General features: G+C 38.2%; 1 protein-coding gene across 3 annotated transcripts in view; it reads right to left on the reverse strand.

Annotated features, from left to right (window-relative positions):
- Positions 1-481: 481 nt before the first annotated feature.
- Positions 482-26,970, reverse strand: part of LOC144682821 (cytoplasmic protein NCK2) — a 62,285-nt gene continuing 35,796 nt past the window's right edge. For all 3 annotated transcript variants that reach the window (XM_078545578.1, XM_078545580.1, XM_078545579.1), the window contains 3 exons: positions 23,828-24,070; positions 7,715-8,436; positions 482-1,580 (listed from right to left, as the gene is read on the reverse strand). In XM_078545578.1, coding sequence (XP_078401704.1) covers positions 1,386-1,580; positions 7,715-8,436; positions 23,828-24,053 — 1,143 coding nt within the window. In that variant the 5' untranslated portion in view covers positions 24,054-24,070 and the 3' untranslated portion in view covers positions 482-1,385. The remainder of the gene's footprint in view (positions 1,581-7,714; positions 8,437-23,827; positions 24,071-26,970) is intronic.

Genomic DNA, 26,970 nt, shown 5'->3' on the forward strand with positions numbered 1-26,970 from the left:
AACAGATTTTGGCAAAACAAAATGGAATAAATATATTTAAAAAAAACAAGCTGCTTCCTCGTGCCTCCATCCAAACTGGTCCAATGTTTCTACAATTGGTTTTTTGTTATGAAGACTTGAAACCATGGATTGTGCCCTTATTATAAATTTTAAAAGAAACAAGGAACATACAAAACACACAACTAAGTGGAAACAATGAATTGCTGCTTATTTGACATACTTCACAATATTATGCATTAGACAAAGAAAGTGAGCACTTTGACATAAGGTATCAAGTCAATTAATCCAAAGATGCGTAGTGTGTGTGCAACTATACAACTGCAGTAGTAAAACAAGTTTTGTCATCTTAAAAAATTGACATTATCCCATTTCACGATAACAAGTGGAGTTTATATAGCTAAAACAGCATTTTACATAAAAGATCACACAAGTTTATGTAGTGTAAATATAGTGTAGAAAAATTCACAAATTACACATCTAATGCCAGTAACCCCAAAATTGATCAGTTTTATTAATCTCACTTATTAGTGTCAACAACCTGCTACATATTATGGTGAGAATTAAATATTTATTGTTTACTTGAAACAAGCATAAGGGCGCAAGAAACAAGCATAATGTGAATGGCACAGCTGGGTGCACAGGTAACATTGCCAAACATTCAACCTCATACATTACGGACACCTGATTTCCATCGATTCAAAAAAAGTGTACTCTCCATTAGCTGCAAATTACAGACCAAAATTTGCTATACTGTTATTTCTACAATCTTACCATTGTAGTCTAGTAAGTTAAGTGTTAGCAGTTCCATTAGTGTACTCTTTACATAAAATTAAAAAAGTTTATATATCAGAATACAGTATAGATTACTTCTAGATTCTAGGAAATCTCATTAACTACTTGGTAAGCAAAGGTTTTACTGCCACATTTGTTATATCTACTTTTCTCTTAATTAGCTGTAGCTTCAGTGCATTTAAACTGTGCCCAATGTCTTTGTCAAAAGGAAAATAATTAGTGAGCATTTTAACTGGATTATTTAACACTGCATTTTCATGGACAATATTCCCCAATGATCCATATTTTCTAGCTAATTAAATGTACATTGAGGAAATTCTAGCCCAAGCGAATGCTAAAGTGATCACTGAGAAAGAGGTTCAACCTAACCTTTGGAAGGCAACGCAAATTTAATGAAAGTAAAGACATACAGGCAAATTAACATAAAAAACAGACAAAATATAAAGAAAAAAATAATTAAAGACATAACGGAGCAACAAATCCATAAAGAGAACTAAGAAAGTATCAGGATCTTATTTCTGCTCTGCATAATTGTTCAGATCTAAGGCTTTTCTCCTTGTCAAACCTGGTCATTTCCAGGTATGTAGCCTGCATCACTGCAAGGGTTTGATTAGATACAACTTCTCTCCATGTTCACTTGTGAAGATAGGTGCCTTTTTGTAGTGTTCTACCAATTCATCCATGGTGTTAAATCGGCGTTGCCCAATACAGTACACTCCATCTATTAGCTGGACCTTGAAATGTTTGTTCTTCCCTGATGCTTTTAGTGATATTGAGAGGTCACTTGGCTGAAAGAAAAATAATTGGCTATGATCATATTGTTAACAGGAATATCAATCTTAAAATATTTACTCCAGTAAAAATATCCACCCATACTTTCACAATTACACTATTTAATCAGAATAAATTTACGTACAATCTAGGGGGTAGAAATTCATCTCAGGTAGTGGCATATGTTTCTCTGTTTCTATAACAGGTAGTATTAGATTGGCCACCCGTTAAATGCAGCACCTGAGATTCAGTTACATTGCAGCTTTTTACTCAATAGTAAATAATCTCGATTTCCCCTCCACCCCAAGTAGGATTGATGGTTATATTTTATAAAAATGACAAGTCAATACACCCTTTTTAAGCCTTGGCCTCTGTTGGCATAGCACTGATCTTTATCTTTTGAGAAGCACAATTACACTTTCAGATTAAAGAATGCTATGAATGCTTTATTTGGTTCTGCATATCATTAATTCTAGAGATCAGAATCTTACAGAAATCATTTTTGCATGTGTTTTTAAAGAAGCAACATGTATATTTGGGAAGCTGATCAAGCCTTTGGATATTCAAAGGTAGGTTGTAAGTGTGACAGCTGTGGTTAGACAGTCAAAATTCTGGGAAATGGCTCTGAATTTTATATATATTTAGATAAAGTTAAGCAAATATAATGAGCACGTTGTACTTTAAAAGTTAAATACCAAGAAACACTAAATGAAATATTGAATAGTCATAAAATAAACATGTGAAGGATTGGAAAAAAATGAAATTTAGGAAAGAGTCTACTTCAAAACAAAAATATTTGAACAGAAATTCAGCATATAAAATCACTGATACTTTTATGATCCAGCCCAAGGGAAAACCTTCCCCTCACAAAGCCTGCTGCTTCATGTGTGCCTGAGCCTTTGTTGGATCATACAATTCCTGCTGCTCATTCTAATTTTGTTCCTTCGCAATCCTCAGTAAGATAAAGTAAGGGAGTGCAGTGAGAAGTGAATTATTCTAACCTCTAATGAAGAAAGTGATATGGCTCTATCAAAACTATGTGACCTCTTCCATAGGCTCAAAGATCAGCTCTGCCGATAGTGAGCAGCATTTTAAATCATAGTGCCTGATTTTAGTTGAACAAGTTATTCATTAAAGCCCTCACTCTGGTGACAAGTGTTTGAATTTAATTCTAATAACACAATCCATATAGTTTTACTGATGTATAAAGAGTATGTACAAGATACACTGCAGGAACTCACCAAGGATCCTTAGACTGCACCTTCCAAACTATAACTGCTACCACTAGGAGGACAAGGGCAGCAGACACATGGAAACACCATCGCCTGGAAATTCCCCTCCAAGACACTCACCACCCTGACTTGGAAATATATCACCGTTCCTTCACTGTCACTGGGTCAAAATCCTGGAACTCCCTCCTTAACAGCACTGTGGGTGTACCTACACCACATGGACTGCAGTGGTTCAAGACAGCAGCTCACCACCTCCTCAAGAGCAATTGGGGATGGGCAATAAATGCTGGCCTAGTTGGCGATGCCCACATCCCATAAGTGAATTTAAAAAATCACAAAGGTGCTACAGAATAATGGTGAAATGTACAGAATCTGGCATAAACATTCAAACAACATACCACGCTCAAGTAAACCAAAGTTAAAAGCTGCAGGTAATATATGTACATGAAAATTAAATGTTTGCCATTGAATTAATTCTTTAGATAAACAAAGTTTGCAACAAAGATACATTCGCTTAAGGAGTAAAAATGCAACAGGAAACGTGGTCCAGTCGAGGTCAACAAGAGGAGTTAAATGAAATAGGCTTATAACGTTGCCAAAAGAGTGGTAAACCTAATGATTGGGAGGATTTTAGAATTCCGCAAGGGATAACCAAAAAATTGATAAAAGAGAATATGACAGTAAACCAGCAAGAGATATAAAAACAGATTGTCAAAGCTTCTACAAAGATGTAAAAAGGAAGAGATTAGCAAAAATAAACATGGCTTCCTGGCAGAGACAGGAAAAACTATGACAGACAGAAGACACAACAAATATTTTCAAAATAGTGGATATAGCAAGAATGAGAACTTAAAAGAAATTATAAGTAAAAAGATAATACTAGAGAAATTAATAGAACTAGAAGTTGACAAATTTTTGGACCGGATGGTCTACTTGAGGATTTTACAAGTAGTAGCTACAGAGATATTGGATACACTGGTTTTGATCTTTCAGAATTCCCGAGATTCTCAAGCAGTCATGGTGGATTCCAGGGTAGCAAACAACACCGCTATTCAAAAGAGAAGGGAGAGAGAAAACAGGGAACTATAGGTCAGTTAGCTTGTCAGCAGTAGTAATGAAAATGCTATCATCTATTATTACAGGCACTTAGAAAATAATCATCTGATTAAGCAGAGTCCAGATGGATTTATGAAAGGGAAAATCATGATTGACAAACTATTAAGCATTTTTTGAGGTTGCAATCAGCAGGGTAGATAATGGGGAGTCAGTGGCTGCATAGTGTAATTGGATTTTCGAAAAGGCATTCAATAAGGTGCCATGCAAGTCCTTATTGCACAAACTAGGGTTCGTGCAATTTGGGTAAAATATTAGCATGAATTGAGAGTAGGTTAGCAGACAAAAATAGAGTGGGAGTAAACAGGTCATTTTTGGGTTGGCAGGCCACTGCTAGTGGGTTACTGCAAAGATCAGTACTTGGGCCTCAGCTATTTACAATCTATATAAATGACTTAGATGGCAGAACTGAATGTAACATATCCAAGTTTATTGACAATACAAAGTTATGTGGGAAAGTAAGCTCTGAGTAGGATCCCAGGAGGCTTTAAAGGAATATTATCAGATAAAGTGAGTGGGCAAGAACATGGCACAATGAATATAGTGCGGAAAATTGTGAAGTTATCTACTTTGGTAGCAAAAAAGAAAAGCAGAATTTTTTTAGTAGAGAGAAATTGGGAAATGCTGACATTCACGGGGACTTAGGTGGCCTTGTACACAAATTACAGAAAGTTAACACGTAGGTACAACAAGGAATTATGAAACTAAATGTATGCTATGCTCCAATCCCTTTGAGTAAAGGTTAAGAATGAAGAAAAATAAAAGCAAAATACTGCGGATGCTGGAATTCTGAAACAAAAACAGAAAATGCTGGGGAAACTCAGCAGGTCTAGCGGCATCTGTGGAGAGAGAAACAGTTAATGTTTTAAGTCCATGTGATATAGACTCAAAATATTAACTCTGTTTCTCTCTCCACAGAAGCTGCTAGACCTGCTGAGTTTTTCCAGCATTTTCTGTTTTTGCCTAAGAATAAAGAAGTCTTATTACAATTAAAAATGGGCCTTGGTGAGATAAAACTTGGGAGAACTGTGTACAATTTTGTTCTCCTTATCCAAGGAAAAACGTAATCATTTTCGAGGAGTGCCATGAAGTTTCACTAGACTGATTCCTGGGATGAGGGAATTCTCCTAAGAGGAAGGATTGAGTAGACTAGGACTATATTTCCTAGGGTTTAGAAGAATGAGAGGTAAACAATTGCCCTTGAGAAGGTGGTGGTGAGCTGCTTTCTTGAACCGCTGCAGTCCATGTGATTTAGGTATATCCATTAGGTATATGTTAGGGAGGAAGTTCCAGGGTTTCCCTGACCCAGCAACAGCGAAGGAATGGCGATATATTTCCAAGTCAGGTTGGTGAGCGGCTTGGAGGGAACTTCCAGGTGGTGGTGATCCCACTAATACCTCCCGTGTTCTGTACTAATCCTTCCTGAAAATCAAATGCTTCCTTTTTCAAATTGTTAGGAAAATTACTTGTTCACATCCAAGCTTCAATTCATTAATGGTAGGAGTAAGGCTTCATCGTATATCATTTATATTAGGAAATTTTATCAGTTTAGGGAATCAAGGAAGATGGGATAGTGTGGGTATGTTGAGTTGAAGATCAGATAGGCGTGCTCTTGCTCTTATTTCTTATGTTCTATGGAAATATTTGGCAACAAGAACAAAATTCACTTAAGGGAGAGAGACAGAATTATCTTGATTAATTCTCTTTAAATCACTATGAAATTAAACAGTAAAATAGATTGGTAAATGATATACCCTGTACTAATATAGGATAATGGATTACTATAACCATTGATGAAAGGAGATGTGGAATTTGACAATGAAACTTCCTAACAATTTGAAAAAGGAAAAAAGGAAGCAAAGAATCAAAGCAAAGCAGTATTGGCTAAACAACTAGATTCAGGTATTAGCTTCTGATGGGCTTAAATTTAGGTTTTGTAATGGCAAGCTATGCATTTTAAAGCAGCTGTCTCCAAGTCAGAATGAATTAGAACTATAGGTACAAATAACCAATGTAATCTCAGAAGCTTAGGCACATGTAAATGTGCGTTGCTGACTGTGGTACCCATGTAAACAAAAAAATAACTGATGTGGCCTGAAAAGCCTCAGTACAGTGAAGAGCAAGGCTAAGAAGCAACAGCAATATTAGACCTCAACTTTTCTACAGCGAACAGAGAGAGGAGGGGGGTAACTGGTTGTAACTCATGGATTCAAATTCTTAGTTAATTTGGAATGGCAAAGTTCTAATCCACTTCTGTAGCTTTTGCAAAAACTGTAAAATTCTTAAAGGGGAATATTTGCAGTGGTTATGGGAAAAGAGCAAGGATATGGTACAAATTAAATTTCAAATAGCTGGTAAAGGAATGATGGACTGAATGGTCTCCTTCTGTGCTGTTTAATTTTATATCAAGAGACTAGGGAAAATCTTAAAAGTGATAAGTTTTCCTGTGACCAGGTGAAAGATGATGTTTGAAAACAAAAGAGAAGCAGATGCCAATATTTGCTTTGTAAGTGGAACGAAGAAAGAAAGTTGCTGATAAAAGCAAACCAATGAGATTTTTCTTTAAGCTAGGACATTTTACTCTCTGGAATACATTCTTTAAGGTGAAGCACAAGTTCCTACCTCTTTTAGTGGATGGAGACTAAGAGAAAAACATTTCATTTAAGCAAGCAATAGTAAAAATGCACGTTATAAAAAATCATGCAAACATTTGAGTGTAGGGAAATAGTAATGGACTTTTGTGTATACACACAAGAGTTACACAATGCAACAATGCCATCTGTTGGCAGATACTGGCTGAATATTCAAAAAGCAGAATACTGCAGATGCTGGAAATCTGAAATAAAAACAAAAAATGCTGGAAATACTCAGCAGGTTATGGCAGCATCTGTGGAGGGAAACAGAGTTAGCATTTCAGATCTGCAATCTTCATTCACCTTTTAAAAAAACATACAAAGTTTTGATCTCAAAATAAAAGAATTTTATTGGTAGGGGAAACCAGGAGCCACATTCACATGGGAAGCAAAGCTTTGGCATATAGTACATTTGTGTGCAGTCCAAATACCCAAATCATGAAAATGCCATGTGAATGCAATAGTCTAAGTCTGATGGTACTGTAAGGAGAAATCCAGGTTTGTCATGCAGTTGTACAACAAAGCATGAATGCATTTTAAGTTGGAAATGAATACCTCCTGCCTTTTTATGCCAATATATTTAGTGGTCACTTACTAACGACATCTCTGTGTTTGTAATTCGTGCTTGGTCAATGCACAAAGCTGAGCTAGTGACCTTAACGTACAAATATAAAATCCACAAATTTCTTTTACATAGCTTTCATTGTTTGAGAATTTATAATGGTTAATAATCATCAGTAGTAAATTATGGCAAGTAAATTTCAAATTAAAAATTGTCAAAGGCAAACATTACATTATATATGCTTATTATGATGGCTGAAGCATCACTACCAATCAACATCAAATATTAAAAACATTTTCAAATGCATGATCTATTAAACACTAGACAACAGAATTGTTATGGGAATGCAAATCAAAAAGTGGAATTGTTTGCCAAGCTGACAATCACTTAATAAAACAGAGAGAAGTGTTTGGTAAAATGGGATTTTTTTGTTTTTCACAATAGCAATTAACCATGGTATTAGTGCCCATTTCTTACCTATAAACTCCTTCAGCTCTACGTATCTACACCAATCACCACAGTTGCATACGATATGAATTTGCTCCTTAGCAATGGTAAAGGCGACACCAAAAAAGTTAAATTGCTGACTAGTAGTGCAACCTGATACTTACCGATGATTCACTATCTCTGACAAGAAAGTCACCGTCAATTCCTCTCTCGTTTAGAACCATTTCAGCCTGATGTCGGGTGACACTACCATAATACCATTCTTTTCCAGCAAATTTTCCTGTAGATGATGGGCCAGTATAGCTTATTTGAGGAGCATGTGAACTGTTCACAGCATGTGCATCATTTAAGATTACTACATAGTTTTTGGGAACAAGGCCAATTTGCCCTTTAGAATTTTGACACTTCCACCATTCTGGGTCATTCTCCGGTTTCTCAATGACATCCATAATTTCCCCTTTTTCGAAATTTAGTTCTTCCTCTGTGACAGAGCTGAATGGGTAAAGAGTTTGCACCATATGAAGGACTTTTGTGGTTTGCCCATTACTCACTGCTGCTCCAAGTCTGGAAGTGAAGAAGCCAGGTGAATCTGCGGTTGCCTCGTCAACTTCCTCCACCACATAATTAGATGGAAACCAACCAACTTGTCCATTGTAGCCACCTCTCCACCAACCATCACTACATTTTTCCATAACAGTAACACGTGACCCCTTCACTAGAGACAGTTCATCATCTCTCTCTGCCACGTATGCAAATTTAACATATGCTGGAATATTTAAATCATATATACGGTCAGAGCTTCCACCATTTGATGAGAATTCTGCATCTGTGCTTGGTGTAGGGGAAGCATCTCTTGCACAGGTTTTCCTTTTCGTTTTACCCAAACCTACGTAAAAATAGAAGGAATAAAAAAGATAAACTGCAACATGTAACAATGTGATAAACAATATTCTATTAAAAGAGCAATGCAACACCAGGATTTAAAAAAAGTCAAAGTTTACATTTAACAGAAATCATTTGAACATTTGATTGGCAACCACTGAATTCTCAGAGGCTTCTCAGATATAGAAGCACTCAAAATTAATGGTACTGCTCACTGAGGACTATATTGTGAAAAAGGTCAATACAGAATGCGATGTGCTGCTCACATTGCTTCCACAGACTTCAGAAATAATTTTTGGTTTTCAGATGTTTAATCAGCATAGAATTATAGTTCTTCATTAGCAAGTAGCAATTCAACAAATACTTAAGAATCCATTTAATGTCAGGATCCGAATATTAAAAATTGACTCATTGAAATGGTAATCATTTTAAAGTGTCATTTATCAGGCGTTCCTTAAAAGGCCATTGCCTTCCTCCAAAGCATTTGGCAAACTTAGTTTCTTCCAGCCCCAGTAACAAAACTGACTTTCCTTCCATATCCCTTTGTTAAATGAAATATCCTACATACTGTTTATTTGCATCTCTAACTATTTTTGCAAGGTCATTGAAAAATTAGTCAAAATATACTCTGTATTGACGTGGTTAATTTATAATGTTTGTGGACTAGTTCCAGCAGCCAACCAATTTACTTTTAACAGTACAACAATGTACATAAAATACAGAACAATACTAGAGGGCTCCAGACTTCTAGATTCAAATGTTAAATGTGAGATGTAGATTCCTCTCTCTAACCAAACAAGCATCGCACATTTTCTTGTGGTTATTCTGTAAAATGTTGTGCTTAAGTGGGAGGGCAGTGGTTGAATTTCTTAAAATACAATATTTTGCAAACAACAAATCTTTCCCAGGGAAAAGGCAATGCTGAAGTTTGGTATTTCAGCAACATGAATTTGTTTCTTAAATATCCTATAGATTAAGCAATAACTTTGACTCCCTAATCCCCAGAAAAGCCATCACCATCTCTCATCCCTGTTATTCTTTGTGGTACAGCCAAACCCAACCACTGCCCTAGGATCTCCCAGGCTCTTTTTCTCTATTATTGACTGGCTCCCTCCATCTCTCCCTCTCCATCCCCTTATCTCAATGTGATGTGCTCATAGAATCTTCAGCCTCTGGAACAAAGAAACAATCTGTTCAGCAGCCTTCCCTCCTTTTTCCCAACCAGTAAAAATTTCCCAAGTTTCCTCTACTACTTTGCTCTGAATGGCAGCACCCCTACCCATCTCCCAGACACCTGGCTTAAACTGAATGGGAAAGAGACTTTGCTAACTTTGTTCAATGCACAGTGCACCATATTCCAAGTTGTTAGTTACCAGCCTCAAACACATTCAATATTTTAGAATACTATATGAAAATATTCTGGTGTTAACAATCCCTGCAATAAAATCCTGCAAAGACAGAAACAGGAAGAATTTCTAAACAACCTACAAACGTCAGTGAAAGGGCTCACAATGTTCAAGTACAAACAGATTTATTATAATCCTGGAGTTAATTGTGAATGTTAAGAACTTCACAGAAATTCTATCTTGATATCCAAGCTTTCGCAAAGCAGTGCAGTTAATTGCGTCAGTTAGCATTCTGCTGTTTCCGCATACGAATCCTTGAAAGCGAATGTTTTTGTGATTGCGACTGACTGCTGGTTAGCATAAAAACACTGCTATTGTTGCTTCTGGAACAATCGTCGGAAACAGCTATAAATATCTTTGAACACATTCTCAAAGGAAGCCAGCAGAAATTCAATTATTTGACGGTGAGGAGAGAAAGTTCGAAAATCAAAAAGTAAAATAGTTATTTTTTTTTAAATTTACACAGAATGCTACAACTATGTTTGTGTCTTATCTTTCATAAGATAAGACACAAACATAGTTGTAGCATTCTGCTTAAGTAAATGACATTAGTTTCAGTCATTCATACCTATGGAATTTATGAAATTTACCACCAAAAACATTAAGTTAAAATATTAGCCACTGTCTGGTAATTTCAAAAAGAGTTGTGAAGTTGTTCAAGCTTTGAACATATCTCTCAGCCTCAATGTTGTCTTTCTGCTTTTTCACACCATTTTATTATCTGATCTAATTATATATTTCTCATGAATAATCAAGACAGTTACATTACTTTGTATTTTCATTGTACTTTAAATACAAATATGTTAATCCATATCAATGCAGATTCCAAAACGTATAACAGGAAAGGTAATGTTAATTAAAAGTGTTATAATCTATGTTGGTGCAAATTACCTTAGAATGATGTTTATGCAGAAGGTCTGCATTTTGTGCTCCAAGCATTAGCGAAGGAAATGTTCTCAGTTCTTATCTTCCAGACTCTTAGGGCAGGTACAGCACATGTTTAAGGCCCTACAACTTGCTTAATCCCAATGACAGGCTAAACATCTACCACATAGTTGGCCTTCTTAAATCTCGCACCAACCACTCTTTTTGCAAAAATGGCATCAACTGGCACTAAACTGTGCTGGTATAGATAGCTAACACTTGAACCCACTGAAAATTAAATTGAGTCTGCCCAACTACATTTCATAAAGAACCCTTACACCGTGCAGAGGCATCTTCAGTTCATCAATCTGGTCTAGGATTCAAACTCAGATCCTAAAAGGTGAGTGGGCAGCATTCTAATGCATGATGCCACCTCTGACATTTTTAATTGCTGACCTTGAATTTTAATATGGTCCCTTGAATTTTTCCAGTCATTTTACTGCTATATAGAATCTATACTATTCTTTTGTACTTATGTTCACAGGTGGTAGTAATAATCTTCACAATGCCTACATCCTATGTGGATAAGTCCACATCTGAGAAAATGAATAGTGCATATTTCATTATGAGTGAGCCGTACAACAAAGACTAGAGTACAAAAAGCAGCACGCTATAAAGAGAGATTATGGCAGTAGGCTCAGAGCTTTATGAAATTAAAGATTGATTTCCCGATAGGAGGGACAATTTTGGTTAACATCTAGTTGCATAGATTACAAGTAATCTGCCGTTTCTATATGGAATAACTATCTTGCATCAGAGAGATGATTTGGCTGGATGCAATATACTGCCATTATGTAGACTCAGCACTCTAAGAATTCACTCCTGGGACTTCTACATCCATTTTAAAAGCTTCCTGTTCATAGTCCCTTTTACAAGCCTTGATTTAAAGATTGCCTTTTTTGAGGAATGACAGATAAACACTTGACCTCTAAACAGAGAAGGACAGGGTGCCCCATTTCTTTGTCTGCTCAAATGTGTTTCATGTCATACTCCAACAGTCCATTAACGGGCATGGATAGAACATCTTTGGTGTCCCATTTTATTGGCAGTCACACTGTGCTACAAGTACAATGAACCTGTAGGGACACATCTATTTCAAAACCCAAACGGTCAATCGAAGAGTTCAACTCCGAGGCAACCCTAATCACCACCCAAAGAGACAGCACCAGATGCTGGGTGAGGGTTTTGAAGGGTTACATTAATCACCATAATTATAAACTTATTTTGAAGGAGGTCAAATATGAAATTCCAAAATCCATCATCTTTAATACTAGTGGAAGACTTTGTTCCTTTGGTGGGGTAATTAATGATTCTGTTCTATCCTTAATTTAACAAAGTTGGTGAGCTCCAGTAATATATAAATGTGTTTTTGAGCAAAAATGTTAATACAGAAATAATGTGAGCAATTTCAGCCTATCTGCCCCACACCTACCAGCAACAGCCATGGGCGGATCAACAGAAATTATTACACATATTACACTGTACTTCCAATGGAGCTAACTAGCCTCTGATACCAGTTGTGATGAAGCACCACACACAAAAATGCGACCTTTATCTTTCAAATGTTGGTCAACCCATGCGCCTTTCCAACATTCTTGTCCTTATTTTATTACTTGAGCAACTCTGGTACGATTTTAGTAAAACCAATGTCCTTAACATTTCTACACTCCCAAGCAAACATCAGATTCAATTGTATAGTTTGTTGTTACTAACAATTGACATCAAAAATTTAATGATATCTTACATTACATACATACCAATTAAAAGGAGTAGGCCATTCAATCCTTTGAACCTGCTCTGCTATTTGATATGATCATGGCTGATCTAAACTTGGCCTCGACTCCACTTTCCTGACCACCCCCCTATATCCTTTGACTGTCTCTCGTCAAGAATCTAACTCTGCCTTAAAAATATTCAATGAACCTGCCTCCACCGCTCTCTGGGGAAGAGAATTCCACAAACTCATGACTCCCAAGAGAAATTTTTTTTCCTCATCTCTGCCTTAAATGGGAGGGCCCTTATTTTTAAACTGTGTCCCCTGGTTCTAGTCTTTCCCACAAGTTAAAATATCCTTTCAGCATCCACCCTGTCAAGTCTCCTTATTATGTTTCAATAAAGTCACCTCTCAATCTTCTAAACTTCAATGGATACAGGCCCAGCCTGTCCAACCTTTCCTCATAAAATAACCCCTTCATCCCAGGGATCAGTCGAATGAACCTTCTCTGAGCTGCTTCTAATGCAATTATGTCCTTTAAATAAGGAGGCCAAAACTGTACACAGTACTCCAGGTATGCTCTCACCAATGCGCTGCACAACTATAGCAAAGCTTTCCCACTTTTCTGTTCCATTCCCCTTGCAATAAACAACATTACATTTGCCTTCTTAATCACTTGCTGTACCTGCATATTAACTTTCTGTGGTTCATGTACCTGGACACCTAGATCCCTCTGTAGCACAGTTTTGCATCTCTCGCCATTTAAATAATACTCTGCTTTTTTAATATTATTTATACATAATATATATTTTACATGTACACCTACTGTGAAATAGTGATATACACAATACACAAAAGGTTACAATATACTTTTTTGGCAAGGATAAAAGTGAAGATTTTTAAAGTGTTGCTTTCAATTCAAAATAAAAATGACTGGACTGAGAAAATGACAATAATCTCGATCTTAACTTGAAGTACAGACTTTAACATGATAATTGCACGTTATTTACTAAAAGAAACTTGTAATAAGAAATATATTTGCAAATGTTTGCTAATGAAAATGTAATGTAGGTTGTAACTGATACTGAAGTGCAAATGTCTGCAAACGGAATACTTTCAAACTTTAGTGATTTCTTTTCAGATACATACTTATTTTGTCACTATGAAAGTGGGTGATGCAGCAAAACACCCTTTTGTGACAGCAATTTTAGTGCTCTGGTGGTGATCAACTAGGTGAACAATATTTATTCATGAAATGTTTATCCTTGCTATTGGTAGAACAATTAAAACATTGATCCACTCATTTTTCCTTGGAGAAACCAAGGTGATATTGTGCAACATTTTGTTTCCTTTCTCTTAATTTCACAAAGCCAGAGCACAGGTACTAATTGTGCTTGAATTTTATATTGGTGGCTCAGTATTCAAGAAGCTATTGGATATCTATTGTACTGTTGGGGAACTTCAGTATCAAACTTTTTATAATCAGTTTTCAGCTTAGGCTGATAAGTGGCATGTAACATTCACGCCACACAAGTGCTGGGCAATGACCATCTCCAACAAAAGAGAATCTAAGCATCTCCCCATGATATTCAATGGCATTACCATTGCTGAATCCCCCGCTATCAACATCCTGGGGTTACCATTTACTAGAAACCGAACTGGAACAGCCATATAAATATTATGGCTACAAGGGAGGTCAAAGGCTAGGAATTCTGCACCCAGTAACTCACCTCCTGACTTCCCAAAGCCTGTCCACCATCTACAAGAGCTGAATGGCCTACTCTTGCTCCTAATTCATATGCACATATGTACAAGGCACAAGTCAGGAGTGTGATGGAATACTCCCCACTTGCCTGGATAAGTGCAGCTCCAACAACACTCAAGGGGTACAACTCCACCCAGGACAAAGCAGTCTGCTTGATTGGCACCCTATCCACCATCTTAAACATTCACTCCCTCCACCACCAACACACAGCGGCAGCAGTGTGTACCATCTACAAGATGCATGGCAGCAACTCAGCAAGGCTCCTTTTACATCATCTTCCAAACCTGTGAACTCTTTCACCTAGAAGGACAAAAGCAACAGATTCATGGGAACACCACCATCTGCAGATTCCTCTCCAAGCCATTCACCATCCTGACTTGGAACTATATCACCGTTCCTTCACTGTCACAGAGTCAAAATCCTGGAGCTCCTTTCCCCAACAGTACTGTGGGTGTACCTAAACTACATAGCCTGCAGCGGTTCAAGAAGGTGGCTCACCTTCACCCTCACCAAGGCAATTAGAGATAGATAATAAATGCTGGCCTAGCTAGTGATGCCCACATCTCATGAAAGAATAAAACAATCCTTTTTCTTTAACCACACCCAAACAATTAAGTGTTTGACTGTAATCACGTTTTACAGTAAGTTTTAAAAAAATAAAGAGTGTATTCCTATCAAACGTTTAACGATTCAGGCCACACGTAACAGTCAGTGGAGAGGGGCAAACCGAACTCCTTAATTTTTTTCGCCGTCTGTCCATACTTCTTGTAATAGTCCATCGTGTATTTCCTCAAACCCTCTGGTTGTGAAGTCAACTTTAAAGTAACTCACAGAAAACTCTCTTTAGGGTTAAATCAGAAGTATTATTTTGTTACAATCCCAGCTGAGGTTACCCCTGGGCAAGCCCGATCCCAGAGTGGAACCCTGCTTGATAGATCCTGGCTTTTATTTGCTTGTTTAGATACATGGAGAGGGGCTACTAAATAGAGCAGAGTCAGTTAATGAACTTTTAACAAAAGCATACAACATTTACTAAACAAGAAAAGATTAACTATATTACAATACTCCTTCACTCACAACTATATCTTTACAGGTAGATACAGATTTGTAAGGGTAACACAAGTTACAAAGGCTATCTTATATTCTAATGTTTCCAGTAGGTACACTGTCCATGTAAATCTATGGCACCCTGTGGTCAGACACACCACACTCTGAAACCAAGTGACAGGTGCCGCCTCAACTAGATGCTATGGATCTCTCATCAACTCCCCCCAGAAGCTTGTCACACCATGAACCAACCAGTCTCACTGAACTCCATCTTTCACATAAGGGTTTCCAATTGCCACTCTCAAAGAACTCGCCTTGGAATCTTCTCCCAAACTGACGCTTTCTCTCAGACACCTTCCGCAAGGGTTCCTCTCCAGGGTTTTGAACTCTCCTTCTGATGTTCCTCTTCCATGGGTCACCACATGCATTCAAGCTGTCTTTCATACAGACTCTCGCACTGACTCAGCCGTCAACAGTACCACTGCTTCACATAGCAGTGTGTCCATAGCAAAGAGTTGCAGACCTTCAGTTGTCTCTTGCAAGCTGCTCTCGCCTTAAATCGGTTTTCTGAAGCTTTTGTCTCTTTAAATCTAAAGCTTGGAGCCTTTCTTTCTGCCCCTTGCTCTTAACTTAACAGGACCCTTTCCAGGTTCCTGACCTTCCTTTGACTAGAAGGTCTGCTTGGGACTTCCTCCTGTTCCATTCCCCTGACTTTTAGGGTCTTTTCTTTAGCTTGGGACTGGCTATCTGTCCCCTTTTGCTCCAGTCTCTCCTGGCAGGTACTTTCAAAACCAACTGAACTCAAACAGCTTCCAAAATCTTGTGTGTGTGTATCTATGGGAGGGACCTGCCTCTCTGGACACCTGTTGCTAGGCAACAGCCCAATTCTTCTACTCTTTGTTTCAAATTGAGTTTTAGCTTCACTTTAAAAGGTGCTTGCATTTCTTATGAGGTTTTTAGCATTTGTAAAAACCTCATTGGAAACGTAAGTACCTTTTAAAGTGAAACTAAAGTTCAATTTAACCTTTCTTAATACACAGATACAGAAATACAAATCAAACAAACATTAAAGCCAAAACTCATTCTTAAAACCTACAAATACCAATATAACTTACTTAAGCTATCTCTATTTCCTAACAGTTTATTCAAACATTCAAACCCAGGGAATGGTCGCTGCAACTATATACACACACACGCACAAAAAAAGGAGGTAGGAAAGAAACGTTTTACAACTAGAAATAACAAAAAAACAAAGACATGGATATTAATTCACGTGAATGTTAGAGTCCAGAACGTCAGCGTTCAGTGAGGGTTCCTTCACGTAGCAGCTATAGTTCAGGCGGATTCAGCAGGAATTGCAGAATTCCTTCAAAATTGGTGATAGCGCAGCAAGATGAGGTTGGTCTTCAGAGATTTGGTTCACTCTACAGAGAATGATAGGAATCTTCTAGAGAACCAGACTTCGATGAGGTTTAGACTTGAGGCAGGCTTTGTTGTCAGCCTGGAGTTCAGCTTTAGTGTTGGCAGGTTGAATATTTTACAGCAGACTGCCCTGGGAGTTCAGGAATGTAACATTAAGACTTTCCAAAGGCCAAAGGAGCTTAGGTTATGTGGTTTTGCCTATAAATGAGTCAGTTTCAGGTAAACAATCAGATTCTAAGTCCCTGGTCAAAATCCATGGTTTTCCTTAGGAGATAGATGGTGGCTCTTAGCACCTCTGCAGGTACAACCAGTTTTGACGGCTCCCCCTTTGTTATTAGCCCAGGCTGAGGAGAGTCAGACCGTCAGCTGCTTCCTTGTTTTGTTGACCATAATGGGTCCGCACAATGATAGGTGAGAGTCTCTATAAGGATGAGGGTTGAGCTTTGTCCTGTAATTACTTCTGGAAGTTTCCAGAACTGTAGCCAACTTGCAAATCATGTGATCTGTAGCAGCCATGTTTTTGGTCCAGCAAAGTTAATTTTTTAAATAAGCAGAAAGTAAGGTTTGAGCTGAACAGTTTATGATCTCTTTCATGTCTTATGGGCATGACACATGTAACAGGTGTTTGGGTACAGTACAGATAAGCTTTAAGATTGCTTACTAGTTGCCATTTCAGCAGCAAAATAAGGAATGAAATAAATGTGTACAGCAACTTGTATTTGATTGGATGACTAGTAAGATATTCCATTACAAAGATGGCTAGTTCACTAGTAGTCAATTGTATTGATGTATGGTGAACAGAGACCTACCGAAATTTAATCTCCAAATCAACACATAAATGCCCCATCTTTTGCATTGACCCAGACTTAACTCTACAAGTCTTGTACCCACCTGGGAGACCAGATCCAAAGACAGCATTGGCTACTAATATTGTCTGACACTAAACTGGGCAAACATTCTGTTTGTCATTAACAGAGTTAACATTTAGAGTCCGTATGACTCTTCTTTAGAGCTCTGAAGAGTCATATGGATTTGAAATGTTAATGCTGTCTTCCTCTCCACAGATGCTGCCAGACCTGCTGAGTTTTTCCAGCATTTTTTTGTTTTTTAGATTTCCAACATCCGCAGTATTTTGCTTTCATCCACATTTCTAAAACTGTGTGGAGAAGCATTTTCTAACTTCTCTCCTGAATAACCTGACACTAATTTAAAGGTTATTCTTCCCAAAATCCTAAAAGCCTCAATCAAATTACCCCATTACCTTCTATATTGCAGGAAACACGAGCATAGTTTATGTATCTAACCATTGAAATTCTGCTAACATTCTGGTGAATCTGCACTGCATTTCTTCTGAGGCCAATATATCCTAAGGTACACTGCACAAAACTATACACAGTACTCTGGCTATGATCTAACCAGGGGTTTTTATAGCTGTAACTAGACACTCTCCCATTAATTTTCTAGCCCTCCATGTATAAAAGTTAGCATTCCATTAGCTCTTTTGGTTACTTTTTGTACCTGCCTACCACATTTTAAATGGTGTACATGAGCCCCCTAAACCTCTTCATAACTCCAGTGTTCATGATTTCAATAATACTAGGATCCATCCTTTTCTGATCCAAAATGGCTGACCTCACATTTACTTGTGTTGAAATCCATCTACCAGCTTTGCCCACTTAATCTATCAGTGTCTTTTTATAATTTGATGTTCCTGACTATATTGTTATGCTGACAATCTTTATGGCATCAGCAAACTTGGATATTTGACTTTTATTGTGTTATCCATATCATTAACAAATATGAAGATTAGCTGAGGCTCCTGGATAGGTCTGTCTGGGACACTACCAGTCAAACTTCATTCCAATTCAAATATATATCCATTAGTCCTGCTCTCTGTATTATACACAAGTCATAATTTACCTTCAATTACATGAGCTTTAATTTTAACGAACGGTTGCTTATGTGGGAACTTAAATACCATATAAACTATATCCATAGATGTACTCCCACCTATTATTTTAGTTACTTTGTCAAAAAATTAGACATGTTGGATATAACATACCTATTATAAAGCCATGTTAGCTCCATCTAATCAGCTCAAATTTTTCAAGTTCTCAGTCACTCTGTCCTTGATGATAGATTCCTATAACTTTCCCACAACAGATGTTAAAACTTTCTAGTTTCTCTCTCTTGCCTTTCTTAAATAGTGGAGTTACATTTGCAATTTTCCATTCTAAAGGTGCAGTTCCTGAATTGAGACAGCTTTCAAAGATTAACATAAGAACATAAGAAATTGGAGTAGGAGTAGACCATTTGGTCCCTTGAGCCTGCTCCGCTACTCAATACAATCATGGTTGATCTTCAGCTTCAAATCTACTTTCTCACCCACCGCCCCCCAATATCCTTTGATTCTGAGAGACTAAAAATCTATCTTAAATATTCTCCATGATGCAGTAGATGGAAAAGACAATGCCAAAGATTCACAATCCTTTGAGTGAAGAAATTTCTCCTTGTCTCAGTCCCAAATGATTGGCCCCTTATCCAGCCCCATGTTTCAATTTCCAAGTAGCTACCTTGTCAAGCCCATTTCAGAATCTTGTATATTTCAATGAGATCACCTCCCATTCTTCTAAATTCCAGAGAGTATAGGCCCAATTTACTCAGTCTCTCACCATAGGACAACCTTCTCATCCCAGGAACCAATCTACTGAACCTTTGCTGTATCACCTCCAAGGCAAATATATTGTGCTTTAAATATGGAGACTAAAACTGCATGTACTCCAGGGGCAGTCTCACCATAGCCCTATACAATTGCAGCAGGACTTCCTCATGTCTTCTACTCCAATCCCCTTGCAATAAAAGCCAACATGCAATTTGTAACTAGAACAACTTTGCACAATATGACTTTACAAAAACATGTTAACTGACTTACGTAGGTTGCTTGTCCATCTAAAATCTCATTAAATGCATGTTTCAAAATAAAAGTTCCCATTATCACCACAAAAAATATTTTAAAATATTCACTATAATATTGAAATTGCTGTACACAATTTCAATGGAATCTGATATTGCTCATTAGCCCTTTTAGCTGCAGCTGCAATTCTGCAACACTATTCAATAATACACAGAAGGCAAGTGTGGTGTATGGAAGAAGGAATAGAACATATGAATTAGGAGCAGGAGTAGGCCACTCAGTCCCTCGAACCTGCTCCGCCATTCAATAAGATCATGGCTGATCTGATTGTAACATAGAAGATAAAACGAGGAGGGAGTGGGATGGACAGCTCAGTGGGCTGCGTCTTTACCTTGGAAATCTTCTCAATGCAAAGGTGTGGGGTGGGGGGTATTACCAATTAATAAAATTCAGCTGGTAGTGGGAATGCTGAGGGAAGAGAATTTAAATCAGTGGACTGTAGGGGAATTGTGGCATAGGACAATCAGCCATTAGGGATGAGAGTGCCTAGTCTGGGGTGGTGGGGGGCAGCTAGAGAGAGTGCATTTGTAAGTGTAGTTTACTCTAAAAAAGAGATTATCGAGGGCAGAGTTAGAGGGAGAGGAAGCTGCAGCCTGTAAAAATCTGAAGGAAGGAATTGGCAGCCAGCAGGTGAATTAGAACAGGAAATCCAATGAGCAAAAACAGAGTTTGGAGGGGGGGGGGAACGACAGGGATACAGAGGTAGGGGAGATGCATCCTACAAGTAATTTGAGCCAACTGGGTGGTGGGTTCCTTTCATTGCAAGCCTTGTGGTTCGTGGAGGGGCCAGTGGCGAGAGAGTGGGGAAAAACAGACATATGGTCCACAATTACTGCTCAGATAGGAGGGAGTCCAATTAAAGGAGGAGTTGCAGTATTAGCTGCTGGCTTTATTCCTCTCTTTACATCAACCCAATGCTGGAAATCCCATTGCTTCTTTAGGATTTCAGCAACCAACATTAATTTATGCTGACTTGCAATTGTTTTCTTTTATCCATTATAGACCACAAACCTTTGGTGGCACTTCTAATTTGTTGGGGTTTGGGAGTCATTGAAAACTTGTTCAGTTGTGGAGGGAGTTCCTTTTTATGAAGTTTAGCTGGAGTTTTGTAGCTACAATGGCTTTTCATATTCAATCCTCTCTGTTCAGTGTTATTTAATATTTATCAACAACTTATATTTATATAGCACCTTTAATGTAATGAAACGTTCCAAGGCACTTCATAGGAGCATTATAAAACAAAGTAGACACCAAGTTGTATAATAGATATTAGGTCAGGTGACCAAAATTTTGGTCAAAGGAGGAGGTTTTAAGGAGTGTCTTAACACAGGAGACCAAGGTAGAGAGGTGTAGCAAGGGTATTTCAGAGCTTGGGTCTGGGCAACTGAAGGCACAACCATCAGCAGCAATTAAAATTGGTGATGCACAAGAGGCCAAAATTAGAGGCATGCCGATATCTCAAGAGCATTGAGTCTGGAGGAGATTACAGAGATAGGGACGGTGATGCTATGGAGGGATGTGAAAACATGATGAAAATTTTAAAATCAAGACGTTGCTTAACTGGGAGCCAATATAGGTCAGCAAGCACAGGGGTGATAGGGGAATGGGACGTGCTGTGAATTTTGGCTGACTTCAAGTTTACGAAGGGTAGAATGTGGGAGTGTGTTAGAATAGTCAAGCCTGGAGATATCAAATGCATGAAAGAGGGGTTCAGCATCAGATGAGCCAAGACAATGTTGGGCAATGTTGCGAAGGTGGAAATGAGTTTGGAAGCTCATATGAGGATCAAAGCTGACACCAAGTTGTGGCTTAATCTCAGACTGTTACCAGTGAGAGGATGGAGTCGACAGCTAGGGAACAGAGTTTGGAATGGGGACTAAAAGCAATGACTTCAGTCTTCTCAATGTTTGAATCTCACCAAAATAAAGTTTCATTCTGCCCCAACTTGTTTTTTTTTTGCCTCAGCAGTGTTTGGGCAGTTCAGTTTTGCCCATTGCTTACTTAGCGATTTTACTCAACATATCAATTGGGCTGTAACTTAAGGTGGTGTCCCATTTATTCCAATTGCTCACATAATGTTGAGAGTAGGACCTACAGGTGTGCTATCTTTGGAACCAGGCAATGTTTTCAAGATATTTTTCCAATAATGCTCCATCTTCATCATTACGTTTCAAGATGTGAAGAGTCCATACACTTCAATATTCCCTCCTAACATATCCATCTCAATCTAGAGATCACTCTGAAACACCTCCAGTACTTCAATGTTTCCCTTGTGTCTCCATAGCCACACAGCATGGACACAGTACTCTGACTTGAGAACTGCAGTTAAATATGATTTCCTCAGATTTGTGTCATACTAATCTAGCCATACAGCTTAATGTTCTATTTGCTTTTGCAGCAACTGGGACACCTCTAATTTCAGCTAAATAAAGCAGAATGTGGCACTGGATGTTAACATGCTAAACATTCCTAAATATCTGTCCATACCCAAATATTGCAACCTTAATCTCAAAACCGTAGCCCAACTTTTGCTGATCAGTCACAGGCACAAGGAACTGTTTCTTGAACATACAAGATAATTCATGTTCTATCACTGCATCGATGATTACCTCAAATCTATTTTTATAACATACAGGCCATCCAAGATAAACATATACCTCTAGTTTGTATGTTTACCATTTAACAGAAGAAAGCAATTTATATTTATACAGCGCTTTTAACAGAATGAAACTTCGAAGGCGTTTTACATGAGCATTCTAAAACAAAATATGACACCGAGCCACATAAGGAGATAATAGGTCAGGTGACCAAAAGCTTGGTCGAAGTCGTAGGTTAAGTGTTTTAAAAGATGAATGTGAAGTAGAGAGGCAGAGAGATGTGAGGAGGGTATTTCAGAGTTTAGGGCCTAGGCAACTGAAAGCATGGCCACCAATGGTGGAGCAATTAAAACCAAGGATGCTCAAGAGGCCAGATTTAGAGGAGCACAGATATATGGGAGGATTGTAGGGCTGAAGGAGATTAGATAATTGGGAGGGGCCAGGCCATGAAAGGATTTGATAACAAGGATCAGAACTTTAAAGTCAAGACATTGCTTGGCCAGGAGACAATGGAGGTAAACGAGAACAGGCGTGATAGGCAGACAGAACTTGGTGCGAGTTAAGAGGTGGACAGCAGAGTTTTGGATAACCTCAAATTTACAGAGGATGAAATGTGGGAGACCAGCCAGGTGTGGATTGGGGTAGTCAAGTCTAGAGGTCACAAATGCATGGATGAGGGTTTCAGTAACAGATGAGCCGAAACTGTATAATGAATGTTATTCTTTCAGTAATGTTGTACTTCTGACAAGCAGTTATAGGTTATGTTAGAAAATGTAAACTGTGGCTCAATGGTAACCAACTTAGGTGGTCACGAATTCAAGCCTCACTCCAGAGTCTTGACCACATAATTTAGGCTAGTTGTAGTACTCCGCTGTAGTACTGAAGGAGTGCTGCACTGCCAGAGGTGCCGTCTTTTGGATGAGGTGTTGATCCAAGGCTTTATCAGCCTCTCAGGAGGATCCTGTAACAATATTTCAAAGATGACCAGTGAGTTCTTCCATAAGTCCGGGACTATATTTATCCTTCAGTCAATAATAGAAGAGGAGATTATCCGGCCATGATTGCATTGCTGTTTGTGGGAGCTTGCTGTTTGCAAACTTGCTGTCACAGTTCCCACATTAGTGATTTTAAAAGTACTGAGTTGGCTTTAAAGTGCTTTGGGATGCCCCAATATCCCAAAAGGCGCTATATAAATGCAAGTCTTTCTCTTTTTACTTTTACGATTATAGTTTATCTGTAATATGGTAACTCTAATAAAGCTGGAGGAAAAATGCAAAACTGAAAATCGTTTCTGTTTGGTAAGGGGGAGGAACAGCCTGCAATAGTTATCGAAATGCATTCTGTTGGTGATGGAAAGGCATGTTTGTTCCCTTTACTCCGCCAACACTTGGAGAGCTTGATTTCAAACAATCAGGCATCACTTTAATGAGGCTGAATAGGGTCAGACCCACAATGCTTTGGTGGATCAGAGCAGGAGAAATGTGTAACTCTCCACCATCCTAGTAAACTAGGTTAAAGAATCCATTGGTTAAGGCTTTGTACTTGCCTAATGTGTCTTTGATGTTCTTTACAAGTGACCCTTTCTTTAAGCTGTTTTTCCTTTCTACATAGTTTGACGGAACATATCCAGTTTTGTTTGATGTATTTCTTACTCTCCACCAAGTTTTAGAGTCATCGAGCAGCCACAATCGCTCATTTTTCTTGATGTCAAGTTCTTGATCCTGCTGTGCTGTGTAATCCCACTTTGCTATTACAATAACTTCTTCTGTCATCTTTCATGGAATCCTTCCTGTCAGAGATAACATAGTTCAGCATTAAACAATGCATTATCCAGCACAATATTTCACCTTTGCCAACTGAACATCGAGGATTCTCTACTTTGCCAAAGTACAAAATGGAAAGAATCACATATGTGCATTTTTAAAAACTCCTTTCTCAATAGTATCCTTTGGAGACACCTGATCCAAATAGACTAGGAAGGTTAAAGTTCACATCAAGACAATAGTACTGATCCAGTCTTGAATCTATTTTCACTATTAGTTGCACATAATTGACTGAGGACAGCTTCTGCAATCATATAACCAACAATACTTTTATGCGACTGCCACATTAGGTTGATACAGTTTTCAAAATCCAAACTGCCCTATTAGCAACCAGTAGCTCTGAAAGACATCACTGTTGACCGTTAGCAACGAGTTCCAAATTGTTGCAATATAGAGAGCTTTGATATTAGATAAACACTTTTCTTTTAATACTTCATTTATTATATGAAAATATATACACTAGCCTCAAATTTTGCATTTTTAGTCACATTTATATTCAGTTAAATTTAGAATGTTGTTATCCAGTCGAATGATACACATGATCTGAGCCAAATGCATCTCGTTGGCAGCTCCAAATGAGGCAACACCACTTCCTACATTTCAGAAATTTTGAATCATCTTTCCATAGAAAAGATTTTTAAAATAAAAATTACTTTGAAATGTTGAGTTTTTAAAAAGCAAACTGTATCCACATAAATTAAAAAAGACAATGGAACCATATATGGTGAAAATGGTAATGCTCTAAACTTTCATATATAGTTTTCCCATAGGCTGTTAGGCGATTCACTAGGCTGTGTGAGCAATTGATAAGCACTCATACCCACTAACTTGGGAGTTTCTGGTCCTTCTGCACTTTGAAGAGAGGGGAAAAAAAGAGACAGACACAGGTAGAAAATTAGGTCCAAAGATGGTTTTGAAGTTGGTCAAGATTTTAAAACAGAAAGGTGTGATGGCAAGCTCTGGCCAGCCAGGAGAATGTGGGTGGTTAATTAATAGTTGTTTTGTTTCAATTAAGAAAGACAGCCCAATGAGAAGCGAGGCTTCCTAAAAAAAAACATGCTTTCTTGGCACTCTGATTATGCTGAGTCCAAGTGTAATACTTACACACCAGAACCGTCTAAAAATGAATACTGACAACATAGACACAACATTTTCCATTTGCTCCAATCTTCTTTCAAGTCTTATTTCCTCTTCCTCTGCCTGCTCCCCATTTCACTAGTTTCTGAAAGGTCCAAAATGAACCAAGAAAATTTCCGAATTGAAACTGAAAATGGAGAGTTCTAACAATTAGACACGCATCGTGTACAACATTATCCTTGCTAACATTGTCCAAAAACATGGGGACAGCTTCCAAGTGTATGCTGACAACACAAAGCTGCACCTCTCGCGGCCCCTCTACAGCCTCTATGCTTGCCTTGACATTCAAACTTGGTTGATCTGAATTTCTTCCAGTTAAACATCATCTTCAGTCCCTTCATCACAACTGATTCCATCCCATTCTCTTGTCATAATCTCAGGTTGAACCAGATTGTATGCACTATTAACATCCTATTCCTCCCCAAGCTGAACTTCCCATTCCATATCCTCTCCATCATATAAACCACCCATTTCCACTTTCATAATTTTGCCTGCCTTCACCTCTGCCTTTGTCTCAGCCCATCTGCTGCTGAAAGTCTCACCCATGCCCTTGTCACTTGCCTATTTCTAGCTAGCCTACCATTCTCCATACTCTGTAAAATTCAGTTCATTAAAAACTCTGCCATTGCACCATGTACACAAGGAGGCAAGAGAAGATAAACGTGGTGGTGGGTAGGACAAGTCCCTTCTTGGCCTCAGTCCTTCCTACATCTATAACTTCTGCCAACCCTACTAATTTTCTGTTTCAGATTTCTGTTTCTCCAACTCAGACTTCTTGCACATCCGTCCCTCTCTCCCTTTGCCCCACCGCTGCCAGATGCATCTTCAGCCACCTAGGCCCCACTGTCAGGAATTTTCTCCTCAAAGCACTCAACCGCCCCACATCCATCTCCCCAATTAAGGCACTCCTCCATTTTTATTTGGTTATACCTGGGTGAAGCACTTTAGGATTTTTTCTATCTTAAGTGCTCAATAAATGCAAGGCATTGTTATGCCTGCCCCAAAATCAGACTGGCCTTCAATTCTATCAAACAGACCAATTTATTTCTGAAGGGAGGCTTCTAAACACCAAGGTTAGCAATGAATATTAATATCTGACATCAATAAATCCTCCTAGAATCCTCTGGCTTTTAAAACCCAAGTTTGGCATTAAGCTAAACATCACTTCCTAGTTTACTTTATTTTCTTTCATTCTTTTCAACCTTGATGATGTACTACAATATGGGCCTTTGCCCATTATTGTGGTTTCTAGCTTTAAAAAGATCTACACCAATAGGAGTTCAGTTTAAGAATGAAACTTTAGATATATATCAATCATTCTAAATTCATATTATTAATAAAAAAAGACTTGCATTTACACAGCACCTTTCACAATCACTGGATGTCCCAAAATGCTTTACAACCAATTGTAGTCTGTTGTATTTCTGCATTTCCTACATGACATGAGATGTTTAGGGTTATCTGAGGGAGTATAAAACAATGTGAGGTAGGAATGAATGAGATGCAACACAACTGTCACCTTATACTGTGGAAGTTGAGGGAAGAACTCAAGAGGTGCTAATAAACCCAAGGACCAGCTTTTGAGGTGTATAGTTTTGCAGAGGCAAGGCAATGTATGTTTAGTTGTTAACCTGATAATGTTTTCAGCAGATTTCCCTCCACTGTTTATTATTTACATTTAGCTACTGCGTAAGTCGGAAGTTATATTTCACTATGATTGATCTATATT

This window comes from Cetorhinus maximus, chromosome 7 (assembly GCF_964194155.1).
Source record: "Cetorhinus maximus chromosome 7, sCetMax3.hap1.1, whole genome shotgun sequence".
In the NCBI taxonomy this organism is placed as follows: Eukaryota; Metazoa; Chordata; class Chondrichthyes; order Lamniformes; family Cetorhinidae; genus Cetorhinus; species Cetorhinus maximus.